General features: G+C 39.8%; 2 protein-coding genes across 3 annotated transcripts; one reads left to right on the top strand and one right to left on the bottom strand.

Annotated features, from left to right (window-relative positions):
- Positions 1 to 988: 988 nt before the first annotated feature.
- On the bottom strand, positions 989 to 7,376 carry bend7 (BEN domain containing 7). The gene is made up of 10 exons (XM_050073557.1): positions 7,313 to 7,376; positions 6,689 to 6,766; positions 6,248 to 6,601; positions 5,832 to 5,951; positions 5,406 to 5,749; positions 4,941 to 5,048; positions 4,628 to 4,745; positions 2,892 to 3,005; positions 1,540 to 1,581; positions 989 to 1,047 (listed from the first exon to the last, which is right to left on the bottom strand). The coding sequence occupies exons 1-10, from the start codon at positions 7,374 to 7,376 to the stop codon at positions 989 to 991; spliced, it is 1,401 nt and encodes a 466-aa protein (XP_049929514.1).
- A 1,816-nt stretch (positions 7,377 to 9,192) lies between these two features.
- Positions 9,193 to 18,264, top strand: prpf18 (PRP18 pre-mRNA processing factor 18 homolog (yeast)). Of its 2 annotated transcripts, XM_050073638.1 has the most exons (11): positions 9,193 to 9,373; positions 10,419 to 10,496; positions 10,726 to 10,752; positions 12,076 to 12,177; positions 12,273 to 12,386; positions 12,737 to 12,883; positions 13,411 to 13,479; positions 13,726 to 13,866; positions 13,974 to 14,045; positions 14,140 to 14,295; positions 17,485 to 18,264. In XM_050073638.1, exons 1-11 carry the CDS (start codon positions 9,308 to 9,310, stop codon positions 17,563 to 17,565), a joined length of 1,053 nt encoding a protein of 350 aa, XP_049929595.1. In that variant the 5' UTR covers positions 9,193 to 9,307; the 3' UTR covers positions 17,566 to 18,264. The 2 variants fall into 2 exon arrangements, with proteins under 2 accessions (XP_049929595.1, XP_049929596.1); XM_050073639.1 differs by lacking the exon at positions 10,726 to 10,752.
- The last annotated feature ends 4,444 nt before the right edge of the window (positions 18,265 to 22,708 follow it).

Genomic DNA, 22,708 nt, shown 5'->3' with positions numbered 1-22,708 from the left:
ATTATGTCAGTATTGCAACACATATGTTTGCCACAGTGCTTTTTAACATTAAAACAAATCCATTCCTGTTTGTGAAGATGTTTCAGGAGGAAATCCAACAATATGAAGTCTTTTTCTCATTTTATCTTTTGTTAGGTTTGCTGTCTAGCATATAAAAAACAACACAAAGACCAAATGTTCAGGAAACCATATTTAATATTCATTTTATATGCACAGAGAGACAAAAATTAAAAATAATTCATCACAATATTAACAACAACAGCACACTTGATATGCATAGAGCCTAGAGATTCTAATAATGAAAACAAACTATTCATAGAATACTGTATATTTTATATTTTCAGCCAGATGTCGCCTATTAATATTTTTAATTGGCATAACTGGCCAAAAATACATCAGATATTTTTTTGGATGTGATGTTTGTAATTAAGGTTGATGCTGCACTGCACGTTACACCCACTGAAGTACTGGTCACTTAAAAGGCACAATTCACAATGGAAAACCTCCCTTAAAAAGTAATTTGTGCAAAATATACAGATGCTATACTGTTACAGTATTTCATCTTAGACTTGTGATTCCTCTTAGTTATGACATATGAGAACTAGGCAAGTTAAAGCTATAGCCTATAATGTAAACAGTAAGTCATTTCTGAACATAAAAATGAGCTGACATTTTTTAACCACTGTGTAGTTCAGTGTCTGTTGGCTTAAATCCCAGATCCCAATATCTGTCTGGTGAAAAGCCTCATGGACCTTAAAAGATGGAGTGCGCATGTGTGTGTGTGTGTGTGTGAGGGCGGGAGGGAGAGGATATCATTAGGCAGGCGTCTTCTTCATTTGGTCCTACTGTTTTTTTTCCATTTACATCCATAACACAGAGAAGATTACAGCTGCAACGGAAATATCTAAAGTGGCAAAATGCATCAAGTTAGAGAAGTAATGAGAACAAACAACAGATCTGCTGTAAGGCCACTGTGGCAACCCTTGAATCAACCAGTCATGTTCACCATCGTCCCCTCCACACTCGCAGTCTTGTTATAGTCACAGCCTGTAAAGAAAGGAAGAAAATAATGTTAACATTTTACATATTACTACCATAAAAGCCACAACACATTTAATGGGTCTGATCGCCTTACTTGAAAAAAAATAAAACTAAGAGAGCAGAAGGAGACATGCTACTGTGGCAGCGAGGGAAATAGAAAGGTGAAAGAGGGGATAAGGTGCATGGTGTGAAGATAATTAGCTGACATTTCGGGAAGCTGCGTGAGAATGTCAAATGTCACAGCAACAGCGTGACAAAGACGAGCCAATGAGCGAGCCAGCAGTTTGTGTGTGTTGTGAAGTGGTGAGACGTGAAGACATTGTGGGCTCAGAGGGGGTGCTGATGAAAAGATGGTGTGAGATTGTATACCGACATAGGACCTGCAGGTGCAGACAGAGACAGACACAAGTAGACAACTAAATAAATGGGTAGGATTGTGCGTGTCTGTGTGTGTGTTAGCTGCCTGCATGTGTGAAAATTTTAATATGAGGTCCATACTTGTGGAAGGTCCATTTACGGCTTCTTCTGCTTCTGCAGCATCTAAGGAGTCAAAGGATGAACATGGTTTACCTGACTTGTTCACAGAAAGCATCTTCTTTGACTGATAATTTTGTATGTGAGCCTGTTCACACCTGATGTTAACATGTGTCTTGGCTTATTGGACTACAAGTGGACTGCTCAAAGTCTGCCTGTTCACACCTGTCATTAGAATATGTTTCCACATGCCTTGAGTGACTACTTGTGATCGGATCGCACTTTCCTGCCCTATGTGCAAATAAACGCCTGCATAATTTCAGTTCGGAAAGGCCGAACAAAGCAGCAACCACCGGGGCTGAAAAATGAGGTCAGTGCAGAAGTTTCAAAAATTGCAGCTCCTTGAATGGCTACTTAAAGCTCCAGAAGCAAGTCAATCCCCACAGACACCCATGTGAAAATGCCCACGTTTACAGCATAAATAAACATGTTTACAGCTTGGTAAGTGTTCCCCATTCATGACAACTGTATAGGTACTCACTTGGTTACATTTCGTCAAGGCTCAAAGTTATGCATATTTAAGGGTGTGGCCGCATGAGGTTGTCTGCAAGGCGTCACTATAGTCTGAGTCAGCTCCACTGTCTCACTTAAATATGGTCACTTCTGACTTCAAACAAACAAGATGGTGATGGCCAATTGGTTTGTAACAAGAGTCCAGAAACCAATTGGTGATGTCACGGCGGCTATGTCCATTATTTCATTTTCATTTCATTTCAGTCTGTGGGCTGAATGGAGATTTGTCTATGGCTATGCACTCACTGGTGAGAGTCTGCCTGCACACACAGAGTGACAAAGCTAACTGTTTAACGGGTTTAATGACGGTGTTGTACTCTTTCAGTGTTGGTGTGAGTTTGTTGAGACTGTTTAACAGCTGCTGCTGTATTAGCTTGTGCTAACCGGGCAAACTGACAGTCCTTTGGTGCTGGGTCTGCTGGCAGGGAGTCTATATGCAAGGATGTCATCTGAGTAGGTGGTCCTTTAATGTGGCCCAGCTCATATTAGCGCACATACTGCTGACACGGCCCAGACCACCTCTGAATGTGGTCTGAGTGATTAGATCTCAAGATGCATTGGGTGAAATGGATGCATTCACACCTGTATTTAAAGCTGTCCATTTGTGGTCCAAACACCCAAAACACATGTAATTACCAGGTGTAAACAGGACCTTTCTAACTGACTCATACTAGTAAACTTACTGCATTAATAATAATAGCTAAACTTCCTTTGATCACGCTCACAAACCCTTTGCATAATATGAGTTTACAACTACCCCAACAAAAGAAAGCAAAAAGGGGAAACAGACTTTATAGCAGTACCTCTTTTCAGCCTCCTCCTGGCAAGTTTGATCTGATCTTGAAGGATCTGAACCCAGTCTCGTGGCCCGGGCAACTTCTCTATTCTGTGTTCAGTGCAATATTTCTCTGTAAACACTAGACACAGTTCACACAATGTGTCATTATTGTTGTACCCTGGTACAAAGAGCAGTGGTGCCCCCCCACATTTTTCATAGAGGTGGCTAGATGGGGCCCCTGGAAATCTTTGGGTGGCACACCAAAACTAAAAATCCTAACGGAATTTTAGGAATTCAGTTATGCTGTTAAAGTATACAGGCTAGTTGAAAACTATTTCAATACCAGTACAGTAAACATTTTGAGTTCCACAGCAGTCCTTTTTTATTGTGTTATGTATCTATACAAGTTTGTCAATTCGTTCGACCGGTTGTCCTTTTCCTTAATGAGACAAATATACAGCTTTAATTTGAAGGATCACATTGATTGTAGAGAGCAAAACATTTCATGGAAACAAGCCTTTGCAAGGGGAGACTCGTGGGAAGCAATGGAAACCCATTTTCATTAGGATATCTTGAGGTGAGAGAGTGGAACGTAGATGAAACGCTTAACAATATAACTGTTTTTTTGTTTGACTTTTACCTTGGGTAAGATATGACACTGCAATCAAACTTGATATCCAGAGAGTTTTAATGAGGTGCAAAGAACCAAGGACAAAGTTAAAAACCAATAACCAATGCTTTCTGAGCCAATAGGACCAAATATGGTGATGAAACCTGTTCCCATAGAGTTGGATGACAGCAGCGAAAGTATGAGTGAAGAGCTGCCTGAACCTGACTTACGTTACATTTTATGTCCAGTTGTTGCAGCTGACAAACCACAAAAAACACTTCTCAACACTTCATCAAGTTGTCGCACCGCAACAACACAAGATGCTTATAACTTTATATTAACGTTATTTTGTCGCAGCTAACATAGCTTCTGTTAGCCTAACCCAGTGGTCAAGTCCACAAGCCACCTTATATCACAATCAACATCATCCCCACCAATAGAAGCTGAGTCAAACGGAAGTATCACAAAGCATTGGTCAAATAAACAAATGGTATGACTCCCCTCGGTGGTGCTTCAAAACAAAATATAAGCTGGACCTGCTGCACCCTATGCCAGCACCGCCACCAGGAAGCACCAGCGATGCAACTTGTCTATCATCTGTCTGTAACTACATGGCTTTGTGTACATTTGTGCACTACTCTATTAAAAAACATCTCATACACAGGTCATAAAAAACCTATTGCCATCAAAGGACAAAACATGCTTTATATCACCAAGTTTACCAAGCCTACCTTAACAAATTGTCCTGGCGAGCAATAGAGATGAACCATGCCAGTGATGTCACCAGCTAGCTTGTTGTAAAATGGCTGCATCCTGCTGGTGAAAATGTTGAAATACAATCTAGTTTTCTGGCAAATCTAGGTGGATATCAAGTTTGATTGCATTGTCATATCTTGCCTTGCCTTGCTGCAGTCATATTGTCCAGTGCTTCATCTCTACTTTAAAGTACCAATGGATGCCTTTGGTTGTCCTGTTTAATAAGATTTCAACTTCAGCTTAAAAAATGAGTGCACCACAGCCTGTTGGCCTTTAATTGTTTTCGCTGGGGGGCCAGTGTGGGGCAGCAATTATATCAGGGGGGTCACTGACCCCCCGATACTCCCCCTCGGAGGCACCACTGACAGAGACTGATTAAGTCTTTTGCATCGTACCTTTAATAGCACCCACAATGTTCTGGTCCAAGCCCTTACGGTTATCATTGAGCCCTCTCTTCCTTTTGCCATTTGGCAAGGAGTTAGCCAGCGTCGTATCGTCAAAGAAGGCACACACCTAAAACAAATAAAGCTCCATGTTAAATATTGTTGAGCCCTTTGCAAATGTATCTTAATAGAAGTAAATTATTAGATGTTTGTTGTTGTTGTAGTTTACAGTAAAATGTGAGAAACCAGTGATGCCACATGACTGACGTGTTAACCACAATCAGAGGGCCAGTGAATTGGCTCTTTAAAAGGTATTGATGCGCACCAGTTTGCGGAACAGCAGGCTGCCAGAGCGTGTATAGTTAACCAGAATGGAGTCCAGCTGAGCCTTTGAAATATACACGTCATGATCCTCTGCAAGACGCACCTCAGACTGAAAAAGAATCAAATAAGAGATACTGAGGATTGTGAAGAAATAAGGGATAATGGTGAATTAAAACATAACAAGATAAATTCAGTTTTTAGCTGTTGCTTTTTTAAGGAGTTCTAGCCTGAAGTCATAATGTTGTGTGATTTTTCAGATGCTTGTTAGACTCAGTGTAAATATAGTAAATACATATAGATTTAAAAAACCTTTTGAGGATTCATTCATCAGAAAGATTGAGTTCAAATTCATGAATACTGTTTCTGTGGAGTGCAGTACACTCAAATCATAAATTAGAGCTACCAGTTAAGTACAGAAACTCCCCTGGCACATGTACATTCATGAACATGCCATGTGACATATTACCTGCTGAGGTTCCCGTAGCTGGTTCAGGACAGGATCTTGTCTGTTATTGACAGTTACTGGATTATTCTGAGGTGGCGGCGCAGAAACCTCAGAGGAGACGGGATGACTGTTGGGTGTAGTTGAAGCTTGCTCTGTCTCACATTCCTCCCTCTTTACAGATTCTGCAGGTGCAGCTGTACATGCCGATCCTTCCAGAGGGGCAAGAGCTGCTTTTCTAGTACTAGACACAGTCAGGGGTGCTTTATATATTGGCCTCCTCTTGCGGGGCCTACAGCGAGGAGCGGGGCCCGGACCAAGACGGGGTTGGCATGGTGATGCTGCCTGTTCCTGTCTCTCCAAGGATGCTAGAGAAAAAGAAAGTAACACATTATAATTTCTCTTTCTCACTTCTTCACAGTGTGTGAGTGTTTGTGTTCATCCACTGACCTTTTTGAGTCTGCATCAGCCTCCTCATGGCTCGCAGTTCCTGCAAAATAGCTTGCAAGGTGCCCTTACAGTTACACATACAGCAGGGGGTTTCGGGTGCAGCAGGAGGGATCACATCTGCTGGACAGACAGTATCGGGTTGCTAAGAAATTGTCTACTTTAACATGCATACTCATACCAGTGCAATGTGCTTCCTTGCCATGCCATTGATAAGAAAGTGTGTATGTGTGTGCATGAGTGTTTGACTGTGTTGTATGGATAAAGTGTCCGCCTTCCACACAAATGTCTCTGTATTTGTTTGCCCTTCTACAACAGTCACTATCTCATCTCTATTCTATCAGCATCATTGTTTTCTATGGGAAATTAGTGCTGTGTTTATTGGTCTTCTCCTCCTGAAACCTGCTGTGGTACCCTACCATTCACTTCGTTCACTTTGATCAGATCCTTGGTGTTGTTGAGGACCCTCAGAGCTTTGGAGCGGGTGCTGTACTGACCAAAGCCTGGACCGTTTCCGGTGGAGGTAGATATTGATGAAGGTGAAGGCCCTGGGTCCTCTGCAGAGTTCCAGCTGTTGCACTGGTGGTCGTGCGATACAAGAGATGAGGGTACAGGCTGATGCACCCAGGTCAGGTGCTGATCCTGGGGCTCCTTTGTTACGCTGTCCTGCTCTGTTACCACACGCTGATAAGCCCTGCCGGACTTATCACTCAGAAGCCTCATCATTCCTGTTATTTGCCTCTTGATCTCCACACCCTCATCCCCCAGCCAACCTAGATTGAGAGAGAGAAGGGTGTTGGTATAATTAGTGTGATCTGCCTCTGTGTGTCAGTGAAATTAATCCTTATAATGGCACATACCATCAGACACAGCAGCATCCTTAGGCTCTCCTTTGGCGTCTTTGCAGTTGGAATTCATAATATATGAAGGGGCAAAATCTGAAAAGAAATTGTTTTGTCGTGAAGCAACAATAATTAAATTAAAACTTAATTTCACATCATGCTCTGTTTGACAAATAGTTGCATAATGATGTTGCGGCCTTTTGCATTGCAATAATGGAGCTTGTGCAGGCTGACAGGGACGGTGATGTCAACCAAAGCAGAACCCCCCCTCCCATCCCATGCAGAAACCACCACCTGTAGGTGGTATGAAGAAGTGTAGCCAAGAGAGGTGGCCTGGATTGCTTCAGCAGAAAGTGAATAGTAAGCTGCATGCCCAGAATGCGCAACATGTTTTCATATTTTGGACTATTTCTTTAATTAATTCAACCTTGAATCTACACTGAGACTGACGTCCTGGAAGGGTTTTACGTGAGACTTGAATCAATAGAGTTAGCTGCTGGTTATAACCGAGGCACAGACTATGGGTATTGTCGTGGCCATCGCTTTTGTTTACAGAGTCGCCTCTGCTGGCACACAGCGCCAGACAAACACCCAGACACAGACGCGCGTCTTGCAAGGTCTTGCATTCATTCAGCAGCCTACCTTCATCCGTGACCAGTTTAAAGCTCTGTGACTTCCTTCTCCTCTTCCTTTCCCCAAACTCCATCTTCAGGAAGGATTTAGTCTACAGCAAGTCGTGTAGTCGAGAATCGCTCTTCAGAAAGACGGAATCAGTGACTAGGAAACACTCAGCGGAATCACTGTCCGTCTGCCTTATTAATCAGTTAAATTTCTCCCCAGGCTGCGCTACAGATCCTGTCATCGCCACATTGTCACCGTGTTCAGCTCAAATAGACCTGAGAAATGCTACATGTATGATTTTCCCCCCGTTGCCAGTAAGGATGCTGGTTCTCCCCTTTCGCCATGTAAATAAATTAATGACTTTAATATTAAAAATTCGTCACATATCCCTTTGCGCCACCTGATGGTATGTTCTCATCTAAAAGGTCGAGTCACAAAATTGCCACTGTGGTGTCCAAACAATGCACTGGCATTAGAACAAAGGCAGTTATGAGACCACATTGCAATCATAAACTTTTCCCCCCTTAAATTATTAAGAAATTAATAGTTATTACTGTTTTTATTGTTGTTTGGACGACTCATTTACCTGATTATAAAAATAAGTAAATGGCCACATCTCATGTTTGACTGGAGTGAGCAGCAGAAACTCTTTGATGAGGTGGTTGCTCAATTAATTTAATATTTATCAAAGATATTATCTGTTATGTCAGACAGGAATCAGACTGTGTAAATCCCCTTTCTTTATGCATGTAACGGATATCTATCTCTATCTGGAGCTCATGTTGCGCATCAAAGGATAGATTTTCCCTCCCTCCAGTCATGACCTCGCTTCAGGCAACGGTATAAATTCTGAGTCACTGGCAGAAAATAGGAGGTAGTGTTGAGTCACTTATGACGAGTGCAGGCCAGTTAAATTGATGTTACTTTTTACATTATTCCATCAATTCTCCATTGTCAGCCCTAAACGATTTCAAAAGGTCTAACCATTTTAATCTCAGACCTTGGGAGTAGAGAAAGGACTGATCCTTACACAAACTGTAGCTTATTATTGCATTAATAGAAGTAGGGCATCAGCAGCCTCTTTGCAACTGATTTGTAACTCTATATTGTAGAATATGCAGCAACATATAGCAACACAAGGTAAAACTGATATAGGCCTATATGTAGCATTCAAATTCATCACTTTGGTGAAATGCTATGTGAATATGCATTCCAACAATACCATAGTGATGTCAGTAAAACTAAGCTATTTGTTTAAAAATGATTTTATTTTTTTCGTGTCCAAATGTCGAAATGCAGTGGCAGAGAAAAAGAGAGAAGAATAAAAAACACGTTAGCCTATTTCATTTGGAACTGTTTTTAAATAATTTAATCACTTGAAAAAGATAATTGTATAGCTAGTATAGCCCTGGACTCGTTTTTGGATAAATAGCCATGCTAATACGAATACACTATAGGCTACAAGTGTGAAAGAACTGAGCTTTGATCAACACCCAAAACAAAATATTGGAAATGTTTTCACTTTTTCCACATAACCATGGCTTATTACAGTGAGTGTATGAATGTTAATCTTGCTTTTTAGTTGCCATTACCCCTTTATATTTATTAGCCTAAATAATATTCTTACTTAGCCTACTGGAGCCTAAAATATCATTATATTACAGTAACTATAAACCTATATCCAAAGAACAACACATTAAACAGTATTTTTGTTGTTTTAATGTGACAAAATGAGAGTGCTTGATCTTATACTAAACTCTATAAGAAGACTAATTATTTACACTGAATTGAATTGAATGGCCAGTAAACTCAAATTACATTTTATTTTTACATTTTTATTTAGACACAAAATTAACAAAATAAAGTAAATCACTGAGGACTCTTATACTGAAATTCAGTGTTAGGCTAAAGCTGCCTTCCGGTTAAGGTGTCTGGGTGATAACGTCGTTGCAAAAGCTCTACACATGTGGTTATTTGTTGAAATAACAGAATAACGACCACAATTACTTTACCAATATGGACATACTAAAGGCTGAGATCGCCAGGAAGAGAAAACTCGTCGAAGACAAACAGCTTGTCGACGTAAGTAGCGTATGAAGTTGCTTGTTTTTGTTAGCTTGGTAACTTAGCATTGTTGCTAAAGTGTTTACCTGCGTTAACTTAGCTAACAGCTAGCTAACGTTTACTCAGTGTAGTTAACGCTGCCTCTCCAGAATCATCGATGTTTTATATGTATTGATTGATATATTGATACAGTATTGAATTCTACTTAAAGTACTAAATATAGCTGTAACGTTAATGTTAAATATTGTAGTAACTAGCAACGTAGTAGGAAGCTAACGTTAGCTGACAGGTTAAAGTAAACGGAAATAGCTAGCAAATACGTAACGTAGCGTTAACATTAGCTAACGTTACTCAAAGTATAGGCTGATGTTCTAATTATCACTTAAACAGTCTACTTAAACTGTAGCCAGATTATCATATGGTTTATTCAATGTTAATATTAACGTTAAATTAATGTTAGCTTTGCTTGCTTCCTGCTGAACTAACACTGGGATTCAAACTAAAAACTGTAAATGCCACACTCGCAGAAAAACACCCATTCAGTAAAATACTAATAATGTATTCAGTGGGATTGGGTTAGTTTATAGTTGAATGATCCCTATTTGTGCAGCAGGAGTGTTAACAGTCTCATGTAACAGCATATTAGAGTACACTTTAATACAGATAAAATGTCCAAGGTTAGGGAATACAGATCACATATTTTTTTATAATATACTGACACTGTTTTACTCGTGGTCTTCCTTGTGTTTAGTAAAACATAAACTTATAAAATTGCTTTGTTGTGAAGATTTGATTTATTATTTAAAATTACAAGATAGTTACATGCAGTACAGCATGCTGCCACATTCACTCCAGCAGAGAGGAAAAATTAATAGTTGTGTTGAGTAAATTACCAGTTATTTTGTATTAAAAACACACACCCTACAATGTCATAACAAAAGAGAAAGAGAAAGGTAAATATGTTATGCTACTCTAGACCTTGCCACCAGTATTGTGTTTTTATTGTGTTTCACATGGGTTTTATTAGAAACATCTAATGAATAAGTTATCTTTCTGCTTCCAGGACTCCAAAAAATTCTTCAAACGGTCTGAGCTTGCACACAAGGAGCAAGAGGATTACTTCAGAAGATGTGGATATAAGGTTGATGTCCATATCACTTTATTTCTAACTCGCTCACATATACTCAAACACATAAATCACTGCCTTTCCTCAGTTCAGTTTTATCTCATGTATAGTATGACGCTGTAATACTGTCGTTAAACTTTTTGCCAGGAAACAAAATAAGGTCAGGCTTTGATGCTCAGGTGTATATTGGTGTTTTGTGTTTGCTGTTTTTCCCCCAACCTGCCTCTGCTGCCTGCATCTGTAGGTTCAGAGAGAGACTCCTGAGAGCCAGGTATGGGATTGCACAGTGAAAGTACCTGACAGGATGCATGATAACAGGATAAAACGCACTGTGTCCCAAAGGCTTCCGCTTCCTTGGCACCCTTTCTGAAAGTTCACTCTCAAAAGCCAGCAAGGATAAAAGCAGAAATAACATGGTGGAGATATCTTTATTTTCCAGCGTGGGTTGTTAGAAATAACGCCACAAGGGCTGGGTGTTTTTTGTGTGAGATAATGAGATGAATTCAGCATCAAACAACTCAATCTATAAATTAACAAACAATTGCTGTGTCTAGCCAGTTATAGAAAGGCATTTGATAACATGAATGCATTTGCTGATCCACCCGTGCTTCCAATACTCCACTTTTGTTGATATTTATGCCTTTAACAATCTATTTCTTTATAGACCAACCACTGTGACAACTAGACTATATCCTGGACCAGTTTTGTGTTACAAACTATTTCCAAACTTAGCAACAACCACTTGTCAGAAAGCAAGGGAACAAGGAAAGGAATCAACAAAGCCAAAATGGGACACAGACATGGTGTGGATTTCAGCATGGGATACTGAACTGAAATAAAAGATAACTCTGTTACCAAGCTGCACTTGTTATTTTGCACATAGTCTGTGACGGCGGCTTTAATATTTAAACCAATTGTAAGTTCCCCTGGTTTTGTGTCACCAGTTTGCATTGCCTTGTAACAGTTGCTCTATTGAAAACTGCATTTCTGTTCTACTTTGTGCAAGGCTTAACATGTCAAAATTATTAGGCTATGCACACATGCAGTATACTTTGTTTATTTGAGCAATGGCCATTGTTTGTTTGGAAGGCTTTTTTGTAATCAGTTTCTGTTTGTTCTTTTAGATTGTGCTCCTTACACCACAATCTAAGAGTGCTGGGATGCATGTGCCCATGAAAGCATGATCTGGAAGCATACTTTGAGTTTCCTTTTTGCAAACAAAATGACTGAATATGTTTTGCCTGTGATTAGGTTTTAGGCTGTGCAGTCAGTATTCAAATAACACAAAATGAAGTATGAGTAATGTAATATTAAAAATGCCTGCTTTTATTGGTAAGTTATTAGGAGACATGACTTTATAGAGGAGCTGGGGGTAAGATAGGGACCTGAATTTCTGCAATACAGTGCATCATAGTGACATACATCCTCTTCATTGCTGAGGTCTCATCTCCTGAAGACATTACAGATGCTTTTCACATATCCCAGCTGAATTTGTTTCATTTGCATCAGCCCAGAAAGAGCAATCTTTCAATATTATTAAATTCTAAACCTTAAATTATAAGTATATTTCTGTTCTCTCCATGTTGTCCGGAAGATTGATAAGAAAGAAGAAGATGAGCCAACCACCTCAGCTAATCCAGTGTTAGAACTGGAACTAACAGAAGAGAAGCTGCCGATGACACTGTCCCGACAGGAAGTAAGTTAATACTAAACATTAACACTTACCTCACAGTAATTTTTCTGTCAGTACTAAAACATTAATTAATCTGTGGCAACTTTGTGTTTGTATAGGTAATTCGACGGCTTAGAGAACGAGGGGAACCAATCCGACTGTTTGGAGAGTCTGATTATGATGCCTTCCAGAGACTCAGGAAGATTGAGATTCTGACTCCAGAAGTGAACAAGGTACGACTGAAAGCACCTTGTAGTGGGACACATTATTCAATAAAGATATGTTGATTTAAGTCCATTCAGTCTGGGGGGAAAAATCACAGTAGTCTCTACACTGAAAAAATTACAGTTTCGATATCTGGCTGAAAATGCAAACGTACCTTTTCTATGAGCCATCACCTCACCACATGAGCCAGATCTGATCGACAACTGTGAAGCAGTGAATCTTAGTTATGTTGTTCTTCAGAGAATAAAGTTATGTTTTATGTGGCTGTTCGTTATGTGATTCTTATAATAGTGTTATTGTCTTAATTCTTAAACACAGTATGCTGAAAACCTCTGTTTAATGTTGCCTCTGCATCTAGGGCTTGAGGAATGACCTGAAAGCAGCCATGGACAAGATTGACCAGCAGTACCTGAATGAGATTGTTGGAGGAACAGAGTCAGGAGAACTGGACACACAGCACGATCTGAAAGTGCATGAAGAAAACACAACTATAGAGGAATTGGAGGTACATTTCATAGTTAACATTGCTTAGTTGAAGTGATACTTCACCCACAAAATGACCATTTGTACATCAGTCATGCTGTGTTGCTTCGAATTTGTACAGAAAACGTTGTCTTTCCTGTATGCCTCTGCAGAAAACAATAAACATATCGATTTACTGATTGATTGGGGACCAGTTTGACAAAGTTTTGCTGTTAAACTGGTTCCCAATTAATCAATAAAACAATATGTTTGCCGTTTTCTGTGCAGGCATGCAAGAAAAACGGAAGTTTTCTTCATTAATTGAAGGTAACACAGCATGATTAATAGATAAACAAATGGTCATTTTGTGGGCAAAGTTTTCCTGTAACTGAGCTTTAATTTTTTTTCCTATTAGATCAAGTTATGGGCAGTTTATTAATGAGTATTTACTAATTTTGTCATCACAAAATAAAAGCTGTTGTTTTAAAAACTGTGTTAAGTTATTCTTGTCAGCTTTAGTAAATAAAGGTTACAAATCAGTTTGTGTCTGATACTGAATCTCTCCCTCAGGCTCTTGGTAAAACCCTGGGCACAGGAGATGATGATGGAGACCAGGAAGTCATCCACAAGTTTTTGAGGGTAAGGCAAGAAAATCATGCTCTGTCTTTGATCTAGAGGGAGCTGTTGCTTAAGAAACGTATAACACTATTGTGGCTGCCATTCATGTTCTTCTTCTTCATTTGTTACAGTAATGATTTGCTTTGTTGTTAAATAGATAATGTTTTCTGTGGTGTGTTTTAATGCTGCCATTCAAGAAGAAATAATTGTAACCTGTCTAGTGTCTCTGTAATATTTTAACAGCTATATTTCCTCTTGTATCTCTAGTTTCTTCTTGGTGTTTGGGCCAAAGATCTGAACAGCAGAGAGGACCACGTGAAGCGAGGTGTTCAGGGCAAGCTGGCCAGTGCAACTCACTCACAGACTGAGTCTTACCTCAAACCTCTCTTCAGGAAGCTCAGGAAGAAGGTAACATTTGTGGACAGAACAAAACAAGTTGCAAGGATGTTGTTTAAAAGGTGTCAATGTAGTTTTTCCATTTCGCAGAGTTTTAATGTTTTTACTATCTCTTTCAGAGTTTACCAGCAGACATCAAAGAGTCAATCACAGACATTATTAAATTCATGTTGGAGAGAGAATATGTCAAGGTGTGTTACTATCTGTATAACAGCATTATTTTTTACCATGTTAGTCCTTTTATTAATATACAAATGAATCAACTTCATTCAACTTTTCCCCCAGGCAAATGATGCCTACCTGCAGATGGCCATTGGTAACGCTCCCTGGCCTATCGGTGTGACCATGGTGGGTATCCATGCTCGTACTGGGCGAGAAAAGATCTTCTCCAAACACGTGGCCCATGTTCTCAACGACGAGACACAGAGGAAATACATCCAGGTGAGACTCTCAGATTGTCCCCTACAGACAGTGTCTAAATCTCTATTAGGATGGGCTTTGTTTCAAGGACAGTGATGCTGAAGATGAAATATAAGCAAAAAATGATTGCAGGATCTTTACCCTGAGAGTGTAGGAATTTATCATATTCATCTTTGTTGTAGATGGGCCAGACATTTCATCAGCAGCCTATTTAAAACCTGTTTGTTTGTTTTTTAGCTTAGGTAATGACAAATGTTAAACAAATGCAAATGAATGTAGTAAAAGAGTAGCAATTTTTTATTGTTTCACTTTTAAAATAAAAACGTGACAGGCACATCACCAACTGCAAAAACAGAATAAAAGAGCTATCGATGCTAACAGTGCTAACAAGTATCAATAACAGTAACTTATAACACACTTTATCTCTCTCTACCAGTGTCTTCTTCCCCTCTCTCTCAAACGCACACACACACAAACACACCCCTGATGATGTTGTCCATCAAGGTCAAGGAAAAGTGTGAAGGAAAAGGCATATTTTCGACTACTTGACCCCAGGCCAGACTGTTTGAAAAGCTACTAAGTGTCTTCAGAACTGCGTCACATGAATAAACACTGATTTATGAAAGGTATGATTGGCGGTGTCCTTATACTGTACCGATCCATACATGCCTCCTGATTGGTACTGCGCATGTGTAACTCAATGGAGATGAGAATGAAGTGAGATGACTCACTCAGTAGCTATTTCCAGACACTGTATGTAGTTTACATATTTTGTACTGGCATATATTATGTATGCTGTTCAACTCGGAGAATGCTTTTGTGCTGGATGTTGCCCGGTGGCCGCCAGTGGCATAGGCCTGCTCTAGATTAAACGCACGTCTGGTTGGATGTCGAAGTGTGCTTTGTGTTTTATTACCAAGAAAGGAAATAATTTGCATATTTACTCTTCATTTATACAGAGAGTAACATAGTTTGCATGTCTAGGATTCATCAGTAACACTTATGTGTGTGTGTGTAGTAAATATTTTGCAAGTAGGGTATGCACATTTTACTTCATTATTTTCCTCAGTGTCCAGTCTTCACAACTGTTGCATGTAAATTATGTGTGTTAAACTGTCTGCTGATGTTTGTAGAGGAGATCAGGGTTGAAGTTATTTGCTGGTCATATACAGTAATAACCACATTATACCAGTATACCTCCTGAAATGACATGTAAACATTACCAAAATGTAAATGTGTCTAAAAAAGTTAAAAATGCTGCAGAGCATTTTGAGAAATGAATTTACTAGATGGGTTATAGTTGACCCATGTTTGTACATTTAATTAAGAGCTACAGATGAATTTTTTTTACGTTGGTTGCACTAGTGCACAAAATTTAGGTGCACCGTAAATGTTTCACTGTGCTCTTTGGCCCCACAGTATCACATTTTAAGCTTAACCTTTTGTTGGTTCCCTTGGTATTTTTTAACATTACATGTAAATAATTGCACAATGCTGTACATTAACTTTTGTGCACATACAGTAGCTCCGGTGCTACAGAGACTGAAGGTTTTGTGGCACGCTCAAGTACGTCCTTCAATGTAGTTTAGGGTTGTCAAAAGTATCGATACTCTGAAAAGTATTGATACTCAAACGCTGTATCTGGATACAATACTAATTTACAAAGGTATCGATACTAACAGTGCACGCCACCTGTGAAGCCAGCGTCTGGCAGGCACAGAGCCCTCGCTGCAACCCGGCTTGTTGTCGTCACTGTGCATGCATGCACACATTTCTGTTGCTGTAATATGGCCAGCGCAGCTGCAGGAGGATCAGAGCAGCCAGTTTTGGTCAAAAATGATAAAGGAAAAAGCGCTCTTTGGAAATATTTAGTGAAGTGAACACAGCACGCTGCAGACGGCAGGTACAGCCCCTCCCCTCACTAGCAGCTGAGCAGCTGGTGTCGCCAGCATCAAACTAAAATATAACTTCTAATGTTAATGTGGGAGCTAAGCAGAAAACTTTATCAGTCATGCCCGTCTGTAACATTAATAGACAATGTTAGTTTAACAGGACAACACAATTATGTGTGTCTGAAAAGTTATGTTAACTGTAAAGTCACAGATTGAAGATGAAAAAACGTTTGGTTTCTCCTGTAACCCCTTGTTCTCTGATCACATAGTGAGGTAGAAACAGGAGCATCCTGAGCCTAAACTACCAACTCTTTGATCAGCAACAAAAATATGGTGTCAATTCACCAGAAGTACAGAAAATAAACAGGGCTGTAGATAAATACATTTGTATGGACAGATCTTGTTTCTGGTTGTTATTTATTTTGGGGGGATTTTTGTTGTTGTTATCATTGATGTTACTGTTCTGATCTTTATTTAAAAAATTACATGCCTCTTAATTTTTTGTTGCTGTATCGAAAATGGTATCAAGTATTGAATATTTTCCTGGGTATCGATATCGAGTTTGAAATTTTAGTATCGTGACAACCCTAATGTAGTTAGAGACTTTGTTCGATCATGAAGCCCAGTTTATCATAAAACCTATGAGCTACACTGCAAACTGCATTCTCTACTAACAGAGTGTTAGCTTTCTCATATTGGCAGATCCATGTTTTATAGCCTACACCTGGTGTATGAAATATTTCTGTTGTCACCAGGCTGCAGTTTTATGAGCACATCCGGGGGCCATCATGATAGTCTACAACTACTAAATAGAGTAGCAATGTGTTATCTGTTCAGCTAATACACAAACAAACACGCAGTCCCTCACCTCAAACAAGCAGATCTGTCTCACACACGTAGTCATTTCAGTCATCGCAGTAACCTATTTTTGTGTAGCAAGTGCAACATACTGTGGGCCTTCATGTTGCACTGTACAGCCCTGTTGCAAAGGCCCAATATGTTGGATCAGGATTAGGCATCTTACCTGGAACAGGACACAGGTGGTGGAGCGGTTACCTCCACTGGTCATGTTGGGTCTGGTTTGGGTCTCTAAGGGTCGGGAACAGGTGTAACGGGCAACGTAGCACTTTTCTTGATGAAAAAACAGTCACTAGTTGTTTTCATTGTAAAATACCTACATGTTTAAAGGTTGATGTTGCTTTAGGAGGAACGTGGTGTGATCATGTGTGGTCTCATCTCTGACCAGAATAGTCGCACTCTGGAGACGTGATCTAAGTGCCAACTTAATTTGCCTTGTTTTCTATTTTTCCTTCTACAGGGACTGAAGAGGCTAATGACTATCTGCCAGAAACACTTCTCGACGGTTCCATCAAAGTGCGTGGAGTACAACGCTCTTTAACTTGTAACTTCAGCTTAATTTAAGTCAAGGCTGTCAGGTCAGTTGTATCGCAGTCCAAAATGAGAACTTATCACAGCAGCTCAGTTAAGAGTTTTGGCATGACTGAAGTGTGGATGTGGCAGAAGTGTCTCAAAATCTTGTATATGAAGGACCTTCAAGTTCATCTGCCTTTTGTTGGAGATAACAGTCTGAGGGAATGCTTCATTTTAACAGAATGTGGGTGCACATGATCTTTTGTATACAGCCAGAATTTTGCTAACTTAACCCTTGAGTCTTGTCCTTGTGAACTACTGGGAAAATGGATGCACCTGTCATGCCATTAATAGTCACATGTCTTCAGTCCTACTTGAGAACATGTTTGTTTATTGATGTTTGAGGAGTTCCAACCATTGTTTTTCTGAAAAGTAAAACCATAAAAAGGTTAAACGTCAGCCAACCTTTTCTGTAAATACTGGCTTTCACAAGTTTTTCAAAGATTAATTTTTAATGATGTGGGAAACAATATCATTTTGCCAACAAAGATCCAGTAATGTAAGTTTTATTACACCTGAGATATCACAGTTATTTCTTTATTGACATGCTTAAATCAATGCAGATTCAGCTGTATGTACATGTTTGAGTTTTCAGCAGATAATTAAACCAATCAGCGTGTCACTGTACTATCTTATTGAGAAAATAAAGTGTTGTTTTGTTACACCAGCTGTTGGGATTGTTAGTTTTCATGCAGTGTGAGAAGTTAATTTGCCTTCCTGCTCTGTAATTGTCAAGACTTGCTCTCGTCTTCTGCAGCTGGACTGCTGAATCAGTCTATTTTTAGCCAGCATAGGTTTTTTTTTTTTGCCTATTAGAAAATATGTCTGCGGGGAAACAGTTCCTAATAAAGGACGAATGTGCCATGACATGCTTCAGTAAAATTTGGGATTGCCCACTGAGTGACTTTAGGACTTATTAAGAATGCTCTAGTCAGATGAAAATAGGCAATTAAGGAATCTGTGAGCTCTTCTGTACAGCAATCCAAAGCAAGAGCAAACCTAGATCTGCTACAACTGATTCCTGATGGAAACCTTCCAGTAGTTTGCTAAGATGGTAACATCCAGCGTCACACACTGACCTTATTACACTGAGTAACCATGGTGATCTGATCTGTTCCTTTTGGTCATAGTGTGTTCTCGGCTGCCTGAACCCACGTAAGCACGGTTTCAGTCTGTCAGCTCTGAACGCGTCACTAGACTCAGCTGGACAGGTTGGCAGTTGGCAGTGCAAATACCATGAATTAGTGCTGGGTTCTCCTCTGAATTTTTACCACTTTCAGCGCCCACATCCAACCCACAGCAAAGAGGGGAAAAAATTCTCTTTCAACAGCTACAGGTGCAGAAACATTCTGAATTCAGGAGCATGAAATAACCCGATAAGAAGTCATTATGTTTGTCCACCCATGGAGTCATTTATCTGGCTGTCCTTGAGATAAACTAAGCCAAATATTTTGGCTTCTGTCCAGTCAAATGTGTTGTGTCACTGTCAGCTCTGACGTTTGCTTAGCCAAGGCCGTGAAATGATGGTCCAGTGGAAAGTATTTGCAGTTCATTGTAAATTAACACAAAACCTCTGAGTGTTATGCCGGGGTGTTTGTGTAAGTCCTGTTATCATCCAGACTAGTGGTATGCCAAAGAAAGAAGCATCCCAGAGACTATAAAGGAGCTCAAATTAAATTTGGAAACACAATAAAACAAAATTCACCTTGAGATCATTACCAGTTTGGTGAGTAGGAGCATGAGATACCCGTTTGCGGCGCTCAGACAGATGTGGGACTGATCAGTGCACATGCTGAACACATGCTGATACAGTGGACAGTGAGGACGACACGTCTGGCTTAGATCAAGCACAGTGGGGGGGAAATTGTGCAGGAAAGGCTGTTGAGGATGAGCAAGGGAAGAAATGGCTCCCTGAGAAGGAGACGGGACTGAGAGGCATACATTTGGGATACACTGTAGTTTTTGGATGTTCATGGTTCAACAGTTTTGCAGTTATGCAAGGCCGTAGCTGGGAAGTCAATAGTGGGGGGACCAAATGTGCTGGCGGATCCCATTCCCATCCCCCAAGAAAAAAAAAATTGAAAATTTGAAAACTTATTTCCTGTTAAAATAAGCAAGTACAGCTGTACAGTAAATAAAAACTACTACTGTCTACATGAATTACACATGCAGCGCAACATAAATGACACGTTTTTTGTGTGTATATTTGTGTGCCCCCCAATATATATCCTAATTACTGTGTGCAGTTATGTGTAATGTTACAAAGGGTTGGACAGTAACTACTTGAGTACTGTACATTACATTAATTTTTTGAGTGAGTACTTTAATATTTTTTTTATGACTTTCAAAGCTTGTTGCTTTGCATGGCTTCTGTTCCACCTTGACAGTTTCTAATTGCTGTAGTTAATCCTGTCTTTATGTCTTCATGTCTTCATGCTGTCTTTGTCCTGTGAATTTTATCCTTTTATTGGTTTCAAAACATCTCGCCAAATGACTGCAGCTGAACATTAGCCAGCTGGCTAACATTGACACATTTAATGTGCGTTGTCCTTATAAATAAAATAAACTGAAAGAATGAATAATTCACACCACTACTGAAAGACAAACTTTTGATTCCACTACATTTCTGTGAAGGTTCCCATCATTCAGTACTTTAAAGCATAGCTATGTAGAAAGTGGAATAACTTTCTTTTCTAAAATTCAATTGGCCATAAGATGTGATAATCACAGGAGAAAACCCAGTCAAAGTAAACAACTCGTCCTACACCTGCAGTCAGGTTCAAAATGCTTGCTGCATTTTTCAACAGTACACTTTGAACTTGGTAATTATAATGATGGCTATCGCAGATAAAGATAAGGATTCTTAATCACCTGAAGTCCATGTTTGAGATTTTTAAGATAAGGAAAGATTCATATTTCTTTGAATCCCATCACTGCCAACAAAAATTCACTGTCCATTTTGAGAATCATGTTGAGGTTTAAACATTTGCTTAACTCCAGATAAGCTTTTTACACCAAGTCGTCTGTGCTTGTAGTAGCTGCATTTTGGTCAAATAACTTTCTATGTTTTTTACTGATTTGCCTGCAAAGTTGTCGTATTGGATCAGGGTCCTGTGTGAATCCAGTATGTTGTTTCAGAGTCATTATGTTGTAAATGCACTGATGTTAAAAAGAAAATGTACTTTTGAAAACTGAAGTATGTTTTAAAGCAAGTACCCCAGTGCTTGTAAAAAGAAAAATTGAACAACTTTTATTATATATGAGTAATAATTGACTACAAATATCTACACTTTGACTTAATGTGTTTTGTACTTTGTCCACCACTGGCGCTGCATGTTGCCCTTTATAACTTTGATACATTTTGCATGAGAGCAGCTTCGGCTCGCTGGATTTCTCTGTGTGCTTTACTTATTTGGATCTCACAACATGACGCTCTGATTCCTGTAAGTCTACAACTCTTTATTGTGCTCCTCTTTTTACTTGTCCAAAATCTTACTTGTACAACTTGTCCACCCCATTCAAAGATGTTCTAAAGACTGCAAACTAATAGGTGGCCTCGTCCCATTCTCTTGGCAGCAACCCTGTATGTGAATATGCTGATTTAATATGGTCTGAACTCCCTGACAACAATGAGGGTTTGTATTCATTATGTTGGGACCTAACCAGTTTTTTTCTCCAGTGACCTCAGATCTATGCGTGACCCCATTACTGGCTGTAAGATGTGGGCAAGCTGATAAAAACCGGCACTCTGTGCTCCTTTTGTTCAGGCGCAGTATTGTGTCAGAGTAGAACGTGTGAGGGATCCACTCAGTGTCATTATCGCATTCAAATCCCGAGGCTTCGTGGAAGGATTATCTCCATCGCCCCTGTGCGACTGCATATATTAGCATGGCAATGTGGAAATCAAAGCTAAAGTGCTGCTTAATTGTTTTCTAGTGTATTATTTCATGCTACATCATGTGAGGAAGTGCTGATGAGGTGGGTGAGATGCTCAGCTCATCTCAGTGTAAGTAAAATATCCACAAACATACAGAAACATTATTTAGTCTGGTTATTAATGTTTTTAAATACTGTTGCATGCAGTATTTGAACCTTGTGCTTATAATTTGTCTTCCTTTCAACTACTCCTGCATTAAGATCAAAACAGCTATTTAGTTCTGCTCATATTTCAGCTCATCAGTTTGTTTCCAGGTGACCGCTCTCCTTTCATTTCCAGGGAAATGTCTTGTGTGTGGTTGCTGCCAGCTTGCAGGTCTTAACTGTAATTAGAGCTTCATTTGTCTTTTCATCTGGACTGGCCGGACTGTATGATCGTTGCCAGGCACCTGCAGAGGTGGAAACCAATTACCGGTGGAGGCACGGTGTATCACACCAATATGCCCCTCTCTCTCTCTGTCTCTGTATGTGTGTGTGTGTTTGCCCTTCTCTCCTCACTTTCTCTCTGGATCCCCGCCGATTTAAATGTATTTACGCACTTTCTGTCATAGTCACAGAGACCAATATGAACCTCCCTGTCAGTCCTGTGCGAATACTTGGCTCATATCAGGGGTCATGTAGGTAAATTGATGTCATTACCACCTTCAAAGTGCTAATTGTATTAGCAGGGCTCAAATGGGGCTTAAAGGTCAGAGCGTTATTTAAAATGCCAAACCTTCTGATGAATGTGATGCATTGGGGTCATTCAGGGCCAGGGTGGCAGCAGAGAGGAGAAAAATGATGATGGAATATGGCACTGAATGCTGTTCTTTGGTAACAGTATTCCTTCATGCAGCTCCTTTATTTGTGTATGTTTGAGAGGCGTATCAAGGTTCAAGGTAGGATTTACTGCCATTCTCTCCATATGCAATATGCAGTATACAAGGGGAAGGAAATTATGTTCCTCCAGGGCTTCAGTTTACACCAACAGATAAGACTGAATGTTGAGGTGTGCTTCGTTTCTAACACTCTAATGGATAAAAATGTGCATAGAAAGATAAGGGTGAAGGGAACCTATACCACCCTGGATAGGAGAGGTCTGGACAGGTTGCTTTTCCATCACAGTGCAGAAACAAATTGAATAAAAATGAAAAGATCAATGCCACTACTGCATCATCATCTCTATTCTGCTCCTT

This window comes from Epinephelus moara, chromosome 20 (genome assembly GCF_006386435.1).
Source record: "Epinephelus moara isolate mb chromosome 20, YSFRI_EMoa_1.0, whole genome shotgun sequence".
Lineage (NCBI taxonomy): Eukaryota > Metazoa > Chordata > Actinopteri > Perciformes > Serranidae > Epinephelus > Epinephelus moara.
This window is presented reverse-complemented; position numbering and strand designations above follow the sequence as displayed.